Below are 10160 nucleotides of genomic sequence, written 5' to 3' on the forward strand. Positions count from 1 at the left end.
TGCAAGGCTGAATCTCTGAAATTCAAGGATGGTCCTTTTAATTCTCTCATCCAGTCAATATATCAATATGTTTACTGTAGGGGGAAAAGGCATGCCTTATTTTTCTCAAAATTACAAATGGAGTGTGAATTGGTTATGAAAATATGTTCATGGGTCTAATCCAACCATTTTCCCATGAGCAAAACAATGATAGACACATTTTTATTCTATTAAAATTAGCTATTCAAGATGGACCACTATTCTGGAAAACCAAATTTTCTGGCTTTGTATCTTAAAACTCCTTTCAAATAGTTTGTCACTGCTTCTGTTGCTGACATCTGTTTTTCATGGATAACTACTGTTTCTGAATAAAGCATTCGAGGGCTCAATCATGTTCCAGTTTCTTTTCCAAAAATGTTAGACTCTCTTCTCTTACAAAGTTTTATGTGTGTGTATATGCATACACACACATAAAAATAAGCATACATATGAATGTTTGCATATGTATATATACATGTACACATATATGCACATGAAATTACAATACAGTATGTATATATGTGTAGTTTTCTTTTTTTAATTGCTCAATGTCTTCTATGACTACTAACCTGAGCTCTTTGCTTAACTATCACAAAATATGGCACTAATGAATTTTTCCCTTTATCTTTTGTGGATGGTAACATAGGAAAGCATTTGACTTCTTCATATGCACAAGTATAAAACTAAAATATGCTTACCAGCCTCAAACTCCCATAACATGTTTACTTAGAGCAAAGTTTCATCAAGGAGCACGACTTAGCTGTCTTTATTATTTTTTGCATACTCATATTTTCATATAGCTCAATGCCTTCACCTTTTTTAATGCAGCTAATAAAATAACTTACCTTTCCTTCCATTTCACAATTTAAATAAGCATGGTCCTGACTTTTGTTTCCCTCCTGGACAAAAAAGCAGTGTAAATATACTAAAGGGATACACATTTTCAAATTAGCAGTGATTTTTACTGTAGCCTAAGGAAGACAAATAAGTATTTAACTTTGCCACAATTCAGCAGTGCTTTCCTTTTTACCTCAAATGCTATGTGGACCAGTACTCTGCATGAAAACAATATAGTTTAGCTAAAATGTTTCAAAGCCTCTAACTAGAGTGTGAATTTATCATGATCTATAGGGGGGCTAGATTAAACCATCCTCTCCACACTCCTGTGGAGTTCCCAATAACTGGGAAATCTGTGAGGTGCAGAGGAAAACAAGATACCCCAGCATCCTCCAGTGAGTGAAGATGAATTTTCACACGCTACCTTGGATTCTATAGAACCTGAATCTCTAGGTCATACAGTAAGAATTACTGTAAATCTTTTTTGGTCAAGCTGTCTCTGTAAAGGGAAACAGATGTATAGTCACATCAAGGTTTAATTGAACTGAATATCGAAATTCTTAAATTCAATGTGTTTTTTTTTGGGGGGGGGGATAACGCAAGAGAGTTCTGGTAACGTTTTTTTTTTTTAATTCTATCATAGCCTTGAGTAATACAGTCTAATTAACATTGCATGATTTTAGTGTTGCCTCCTGAGGTAAATGTTTTGAACTGAGCCAGACCCATCTGATAACTGCGCCAGACAGCATTCAAAGGCTTTATTCTTATTCTGCTAAGTTGTCTCTAAGACCAGAAGGATTTGAGAAGATAGAGATGGGGTCTTATGCCTGAGAAGTCTTAAGATAAATGGAAAGCCATGTTCTTGTTCTTTTCCCCAAATAACACACTTCCATAGGTAAATAAGAATCCCAATATTTATAATTGCTGATACTTACATAAGTATTGTAAAGTGATATGTTAACTCAATTTGATCCTCAGGACAAGCCTGTGCTGTAGTTGCAATTGTCATCCCCATTTTAGAGATAAACAAACTGAGGCTCAAAGAAATGTGGCTGTCCACTACCACACAGCTAGTTAACTGTCTGAGGCAGTCTTCAAACCAAAAGAAGTAACCATGAAACAGTGAAAAGAGGATTGATTGGTTCTAGAATCAGAATTGGTTCAAATTCCCTCTGATTCTACCTGTTTGATCTTGGACACGTGGTTAATCTTCCCTGGATTTCTATATCCTCATTTGTGAAATGAAGATGATGGAATAAATGACTGTTGATGCCCCTCTGGTGCATATATCTAAGATCTATTCTCCTATGACTCCAAGTCAGTACACCAGACTGTCAGTAATTTGTATACCTTGCATGCATTATCTCCTTTGAGGTTCACAATAATTCTTCAAGGATCCAGAAATTAATAACCTCTCCAAACTTTTTCATCAATTATTATAGCAAAAAAAAAAAATCACCTATCTGATAAAGAGATGTTTTCCGTTTCTCCTGCATTGGTTCTTGGATTTATGGATATTTTGTCTGTTACTGGCCAATACCCACCTTCCCTCCTTTAGAGTTCGTCAGAGCTCATGGCATTGGCATAGCCTTTGGGAACCTAGTGACATCTCCCTGCTACAATGGGGTAAGAGAGGAATTCAATGGAGTAACATTAGAAAAATCTAAAATAGAAAAAAATCAAATTTTAAAAATGAAAGAAAATTCTGACAGCTTCTGCCTTTCAAATTTTAATGGACTACTTCATAATCTATAGGTCGTATTCCTTTTTTTTTCTTTGATAGACACTGCCCAACCCCCACACCACACAATAACTACCCCACAATAAAACCTATTCAATTAGAGGTTGGGTGGGAATACTTTTTAGTCTCTGGTTTATATTATTCAGCTTTTTTTTGTTTGTTTGTTTTAAAATGAGTTACCAGGAGACAGATTACCTTTTTGCTTTTTTGTCAATTAGTGATCCTTAGTTTTGTGTATGCTCGCGTGAGAGAGAGAGAGAGAGAGAGAGAGAGAGAGAGAGAGAGAGAGAGAGGAGATATTGGATGAAGAATGGAAGAGGGTGGGGGCCACTGTTCGCTGCTGTCATGACACAAGAGCCCTGATCTGGGGGAGAAGCAGCATCTCTTCTCTTCGGCTAGATTGGATGGGAGTGACGATCTGGAGAAAAATCGTCTACCCGTTACTCAAACCTCTGATTTTAGGGGCAAAGCAAAACAAAGCAAAAAAAGAGAAAAAAAGCCACCAAATACGATCTAGGATAAAAACGAGGCGAAATGGGACCAAACAGATAATATGCAAACGGAGGAAGGAAAATACAGCCTCTTGGGCTTTGAATTGATTTTTTTCTTGCCTTGAGAAAAAGGGGGGATGGGGGGACAGTCCCACGTGTCTTAGAAAAGCTTGTAGAGTTAAAGCGCCACCTTCAGTTGTGTAGAAGCGGAGAAAGCCGATGTCCACCAGAATTCAGCAGTGCCTCTGGGAATGCTGAAGTCACCCAGCCTGATGCTACCAGGCAAATGGAAATCAAAGAATCTAGTCTGAGATTTTACACCCGCATCTCAAACCCTCCGCCTTCATTCCACCTCCCCACCCCACCCCTTAACATACTGCGTGCTTATGGGCTCCCCAGCACCTCGCCCTTTACGGGGCCGGGGGGGGTGGAGGGGAGAGGGGGGGGGGGGGGGAACAATATCTCTAGGCGTGACCGCTTTAGTGTATCCACCTCCGCGAGTAGGCCATAGAGAATGGAGACATACACCTCAGTGGCACAGAGAGAACGCATAAATGCATAACAGACGCATATATTTTAAAATAACACATTTCTAGACATGCTTTTCCCCCACCTCCAGCTTTCCAATGAAGCCCCGCAGGCGGGGCAAAGGGGGAGGAGAAGGGGAGTTAATAAAGGGAGCTGGGCGGAGCTGACAGCCGACGATTGGCTAGCTCTGGGAGTGATGTCACCCATATGACACCCTGATAACTAGTTGGGAGAGAGCCCTCAACTTTTTGCAGAAGGAGTGCGCGCGCCCGGGAGTACTTGGGGTCCGGCGGTTGCGGCAGAGAGTGCATTCAAGCCGGAGCAAGAGGGGTCCTGCGCTGCCGCTGCTGCTGCCACCGCCGCCGCCGCCTGTCTCTGCCCAGAAATCTCGCTACCACCGCCGCCGCCACCTCCACCGACACCGCAGCGGGTAGCAGCCGCCTAAGCCGCCGCAGCCGTTGTGTGCAACTGGAGGAGGAAGGGGGTGGGGGGGAGGGGGGAGAAGAAAAAGGGGGTACGGAGGACTTTGCAACTTGCCTGGGGAGGTGGGGGGGTGGGTGGGTGGGAGGGGGAGGGGGCTTGCCGCACAAGAGAAAGTTGCTTTGGATTTTAACGCAACGCACAACGCCCGACCATGGTGCAGCAGGCAGATAGCCTGGAAAGTGAGGTCAACCTGCCCCGGGAGGCGATGGACACGGAGGAGGGTGAATTCATGGCTTGTAGCCCGGTGGCCCTGGATGAAAGTGACCCGGACTGGTGCAAAACGGCATCGGGCCACATTAAGAGGCCGATGAACGCTTTCATGGTGTGGTCTAAAATCGAGAGGAGAAAAATCATGGAGCAGTCCCCAGACATGCACAACGCGGAGATATCCAAGAGACTGGGGAAGCGGTGGAAAATGCTGAAAGACAGCGAGAAGATACCCTTTATCCGCGAAGCGGAGAGGCTGCGGCTCAAGCACATGGCCGATTACCCTGACTACAAGTACAGGCCCAGGAAAAAGCCCAAAATGGACCCTTCGTCCAAACCCAACGCTAGCCAAAGCCCTGAGAAAAGTGCCGGCGGGGGCAGCAGTGGAGGGGGAAGCGGCAGCGGGGGTGGTGGCAGCGGCAGCAGCAAGAACTCCAAGAGCTCCAGCAAGAAATGTAGCAAACTGAAGACCTCTTCATCCTCCACGACGACCTCGTCCTCGTCCACGTCCTGCCCCAAGCCTGGAGCCGGCAAAGCAGCTCACCACGGGGACTACACAGGCGAGGACTTGGTGTTTGGCACCCTCAAAGTGAACGGCGCGGGAGGCGGCGGCGGCTGCAGCAAAACGGTCAAATGCGTCTTCATGGACGAGGAGGAAGAGGACGAGGAGGATGAGGACGACCTTCAGCTGCGGATCAAACAGGAGCCCGAGGAAGAGGACGAGGAGCATCCGGGGCGGCGGCAGCAGCAGCAGCAGCAGCAAGCCCAGCAGCTGCTCCGGCGCTACAGTGTCGCCAAAGTGCCCGCCAGCCCCACGCTGAGCAGCTCGGCGGAATCCACCGAAGGGGCCAGTCTGTACGAGGAGGTGCGGGCCGGCGCGACCTCCGCCGGGGGCCACGGCGGGGGCGGCAGCGCCAGCCGCCTCTACTACAGCTTCAAAAACATCACCAAGCAAAGCGCCCAGCAGCTGCAGCAGCCCAGTCTGTCCCCAGCTTCCTCGCGCTCTGTCTCCACCTCCTCCTCCTCCAGTTCCAGTTCTAGCAGCAGTGAGGAGGCTGATGACCTGATGTTCGATCTGAGCTTGAATTTCTCCCAAAATCCCCACTCGGCGACCGAGCAGCAGCTGGGGGGCGGCTCAGCGGCGGGGAATCTATCCCTGTCCCTGGTGGATAAAGATTTGGATTCGTTCAGCGAGGGCAGCCTGGGCTCCCACTTTGAGTTCCCCGACTACTGTACCCCGGAGCTGAGCGAGATGATCGCGGGGGACTGGCTGGAGGCGAACTTTTCCGACTTGGTGTTCACATATTGAAAAGGGGGGGAGGGGGCACCTCTGTCTCTCCCTCGACCAGTAGTGCGGAGCAGGGTTCGCGAGGAAATCGTGATGATGATGATGATGATGATGGGGAAAGAGAAGATGCTCATGATGTTGATATGATGATGACGCAAAGAAATTGGAAAAGATGATAAAAATTGGTGGAGTTTAAGAGAAATGAGTAGTTTTTGGTTATTTTTCCTTTTGTTTTAATTTTTAAATTCTTTCCCCTTCCCCCTCCCTTATCATGTCTCAAGGTAGTTCCAAACCTAGCCTGGAGTTGTGATTCTCCTCCATCCCTAAAATGTGTATTTTTTTTTTTGTATTTTTTTTTTCCCTGAAATTGGTGATCGCAACAAAGGCGTTAAGGGACTGGGGGTGGGAGTAGGGGGAGGGGGAAACGCTCCGGAAGGCGCTGTTTGAAGCCTGTCGGTCTTTGATTGAAGTCTGGAAGACGGTCTGCAAAGAAGCCTTTTGGCCGCGCAACTGTTACTCAAGGGGGTTTGTGGATTTTTTTTTTCTTTCCTGAGAGATCTTACAGAACTGTTGATTTAAAAAAAAAAAGAAAGGGACCATTGCAACTTTTTATTATTATTATTATTATTTTGGAGGGAGAAAACTGATGTCTTCTATGCATCCGATTCTTAACAAAACTGCAGGGAGCTTGAAAAAATACAGACTGTACAAACGCTTACAAAAAAAAAAAACTGTGAACTGACAAGATCAGAGTTTACTTTTCAGATCAAATTGTTTATGGTTTTACAAATGTGATTTCTACTTGCCAACCTTTTTTTTGTAACTTGTTCCCTTATACCTCCTTGATTGAATACCAGACAGCCTAGACCTCAGTACAAAAGGTATTGAAACATTTTTGATACATAACAGACCTCAGTCTTTTTTAAAAATTAATATATTTTCAGGCGTATTTTTGTACAGTGAAAAGGGAACATTCTTGCTGTGTTTTTTCAGTAAGACTTTCAGGCACTTCTTCCCTTTTGATTTCTTTTTTTTTCCTCTGTTTTTAGCATGCAAGTATGTTGGTACGTTATGTCCTGGTTTTAAAAGGATTAAAATTTTTAAATAATCCTTGCATCTAAAGGCCTTGTGGTTTTAAAAAAAAACTTTTTTGTACAGCTATAGTTCAGATTTGTTCAATATTTGTAGGTAAAGATTTATTGAAAATGGTGATATAGACCTCAGAGCTGTTACCTTAGTTTAAAGATTGTATATGTACTGTATTATAGTAGGTCTTTATGTATCTCATACGCTGTGATATGTGGATGGGGCCCCAGATGGAAGGTATGAAACTGGATTCTCGATTTTTAGCAAAAAAAAAAGGCACATAGTAAAAGAAAGTTTCTCATTTTGTGCAATATAATCTAAATAAAGTACAGACCATCTGCACATTTTGTAGCAAAAGATGGCAAAGCAGACTCATGCACTGTCAACATCCTTGCCTGTTTTTTTTATGCTGAAAGTCTGTATCTTGACAATTTTAATAAATCAGCTGGAACTGATAGAAACTCGTATCGCCAATAGTCTCTATGGAAGTGAAGCTGGAGAGTGTCACGTATTGTCCGCCCCTAACTCGCGAAGAGAAGCAAGAGATCTAGAGAGGTGGCTCTGTGCTTGTAGAGAACCCTGGGCAAGGGAAGGAAGGGGGAGGGAGCGGCGAGGGCTTCATTTTTTGATAATGGTACAGACTTTTAAAGTGCTAAATTGACGAGAAAGAATAATATCCGGGTTTCTTTATCATCTTCCTTTGGCTACTTATTAGAAAATGACCTAGTAGTATTCTTTATCTCCCTCTCCCCGCCTCCCTTTTCTCACCTCTTTCCCATTCTCCTTTTTCTCTTCGCTCTCCCGCCTTCTTCCTCCCTCCCCAGACCCATCCATCCCAAGTGCACCCGAGGCTCTGAAAAAAAAAAAAAATGGCGGGGGGAGGGGCGGATTTTGAGCGGACTCGATTTGTGCACGCTATTGTGATCTTATCTGCGCATTAGGATGTATGTATTTTTCTTGGGGCCGGAGGGAGTGAGGGGAGCGTTCCTTTACTTCCCGAGGTTTGTTAAGTGGGGGGTGGGGGGGTAGGGCTGGCTGTGGGGATTTAGTCTGGGCGCGCAGCAAATTACCTGCCCTCCGCTCGCGCTGCCTCCCGCAGGCTTGCCCGCCAGGGTGGGGCGCTCAGTTTGCCGTTTATTTTTTTCCCCTGCAAAGGGACGTGGGTGCCGGCGGGATCCGCTTATTGCAGTTCTTTGCCTTTGGGGTGGTGGTGGTGGTGGTGGTGGGGAGGGAAGGGAAGGGGAGGGGAGGCGTTTTCTAGGTGTCCGGTTCTTTTATCGTCTCCTAGGGGCCAGTGTTGGGAAGGCGGCTAGGAGCAGAGCTGGGGCGGGGGAGGGAGGGAGGTGGGGTGCGGTGGGGAGGTAGCCTGATCCCCAGGCTCGGCCCTTAAAATGGAGGGGAGGTGGAATGTGCCCAGGCGCCCTCGGGAGATGGAGGGGGTGTGGCTGTGGCCCGTAGCGGGAGCGCATCCTGGGGTCTTGGTGCATTTGCTGGAGCCTGGGTTAGACCAGGCAGCGTGGAGCTAGGCAGGAGAGGAAAGACAAATTAGGGAAGAAGGATGAATGCGAAAAGCATTGGAATCCGAAATCAGTAGGGAACGGCCGCCGTTTATTTAGAACCAGCCACCCAAAGTATACAGCTGTATCTTTGCGGGGGTTGGAGAGAGGGTTAGAAGAGGAGGCCTTCAGGGATTTCAGTGGTTGTTGGCCTGAGGAGGGGGAAAGTTAGGGCCAGAGACCAAGCCAGCTCCTCCCTCTTTTTCCCCTCCCTGCTTTGCATTTTCAAAAAGGCAGGAGGGATATGTCTCCTGATGTAAGGCTGGGCGGCCTCCTTCCCTCCTTCTTTTGGAGCATCCATCCTGCTCCAGGGGATGGATGTGTTGGACTAACCCTTTGCTCTAAGGGGTGGGGCTGGGGGTGGGGGGTTCTTGACAGTTTGTGCGTTGGCTGTGAGGTGGAGTAAAAGGAGAAAAGCAAATAAATAGGAAAAAGGAGAGATAAACTCCCCAGACCTGTGCTGGAAGTGAGGGAGGTTCTGGAAGGCAGAAGGAGCTTGCTTGTGGTTCCTAATCCCCCCCCCCCCCCAGGAGACCAACCTTCGGGGCCCCGGAGAAGGGGTTGATAACAGAGGACATGAAGGGAAGGAGATTTGCTGAAGTCTTTTCTCTTTAAAAAAAAATAGGCAGATTCCTTTATTTCTCTGAACATAGGGAAAAAAACCTCTCTTCTCTGGATATTTGCATTTGTGTCTGGGAAGAATGGGGGAGGGCAGGAGGAACTGCATCTCGGATGCGATTTTTTCCTTCTCCTCCCTCCCCATCACCTTTGCTCTGTCCTTGCTTTGGCTAAGGGGACCTGTGTGGCCCGCCCAGCTCTCTGCTCAGCTTTCAGCAGCCCACATGGCAAACTGCAGCCGGAGGACGGGGGCAGGGAAGGTTGGCTATGATTTTTTTTTTCTTTCTTTCTTAGACCTAGTCTCTGCTTCTGGTGCTGCACCCTGAGTGACCATCCCTTAGCTCTTGGGGGTTGGGGGGGGGGGCAGGGCCTTGATTAGAAATAGATCCTTGGTCCACCAGGGGCTGCTTGGCTCCACCCGCTTTTTCTTGGTGGCTGTGTTGTCGGGAGGGCTGCATGAGCAAAGACTAGGTCCCTGCATAGCTAAACCTACCACTGCTGTGTCTCAAGCTCTGATGATTTGAATAAGGGAGATTTTAAACGACTTTTTGAAATCCAGTGCAACATCCTTCATCCTAAGAGAAGGTTTTCTTTTAAAAAAATTTTAACTGCCTGAAAAATCATTCCAAAATGTGTCTCCTTCCAGGTTTATTGAAACTTGGCTAGACTAAATAGAAGCGTCCAAATCCAACCAGGAGCTGCTAAACCAAAGGGGCTTCGCCCCCAACCCCCCCTCCCCCCCTTGCTTTACAGTCGGGCCTGTGTGCTGGCCTCTCACTCGCGCCCCTCCTCCACCCCACCCTCCATTCCCCTGGGAGGAGCAGTGAGGGGAAAAAAAAGACAGATTCCCTCCATTTCCCTTCCTCGTAGATTTTCTTTCTGTGAGCCGTCAGAGTTCAGTAGTATACACGGAAGAAGAAAAGGCTGATAGTGTGAACATGGTTCTCAAGATAGAACTGTTTTTCTTAAAATGTTTACTTTTTTTTTTTTTTTTTGCCAAATGATAGACTAATGTAGTCATTGGTCAGTCCACAAGTAAATGAGCCAGCGGTTTACAATGACAATTCACTGTGCTGGTAATTTTTAGTGGCAGTCCCACTGCTACAGTTTTAAACTCTTGCTGAAAACAGGAATCCTGCATCCAAATTTGTAAGGCATATGAAATGTAATGTTTTGAACCAATACCTTGCATGTATTTTAGGTTTTGAACGAAGATGACTCTAGGATTTTTCTGTGGTGAAATATCTGCTCTAAATTAGTGAAGTGGTAAATAATTTGCTCTCATTATCAAAAAAGGGAGGGGGAGG

At 46.2% G+C, this 10160-nt stretch overlaps 1 protein-coding gene across 1 annotated transcript; it reads left to right on the forward strand.

The window, feature by feature from the left end:
- Positions 1–4196: 4196 nt before the first annotated feature.
- On the forward strand, positions 4197–7140 carry SOX11 (SRY-box transcription factor 11). The gene has a single exon (XM_069064777.1). It carries the CDS (start codon positions 4250–4252, stop codon positions 5612–5614), a length of 1365 nt encoding a protein of 454 aa, XP_068920878.1. The 5' UTR covers positions 4197–4249; the 3' UTR covers positions 5615–7140.
- Positions 7141–10160: the final 3020 nt, after the last annotated feature.

The sequence above is a fragment of the Petaurus breviceps genome, unplaced genomic scaffold, assembly GCF_028583685.1.
Source record: "Petaurus breviceps papuanus isolate PSGF00001 unplaced genomic scaffold, PetGlider_PUasm1.0 90644, whole genome shotgun sequence".
In the NCBI taxonomy this organism is placed as follows: Eukaryota; Metazoa; Chordata; class Mammalia; order Diprotodontia; family Petauridae; genus Petaurus; species Petaurus breviceps.

What these genes read in the sequence shown, in the direction of transcription:
- SOX11 (XM_069064777.1), top strand. Translation starts at nt 4,250, where the DNA reads ATGGTGCAGCAGGCAGATAGCCTGGAAAGTGAGGTCAACCTGCCCCGG.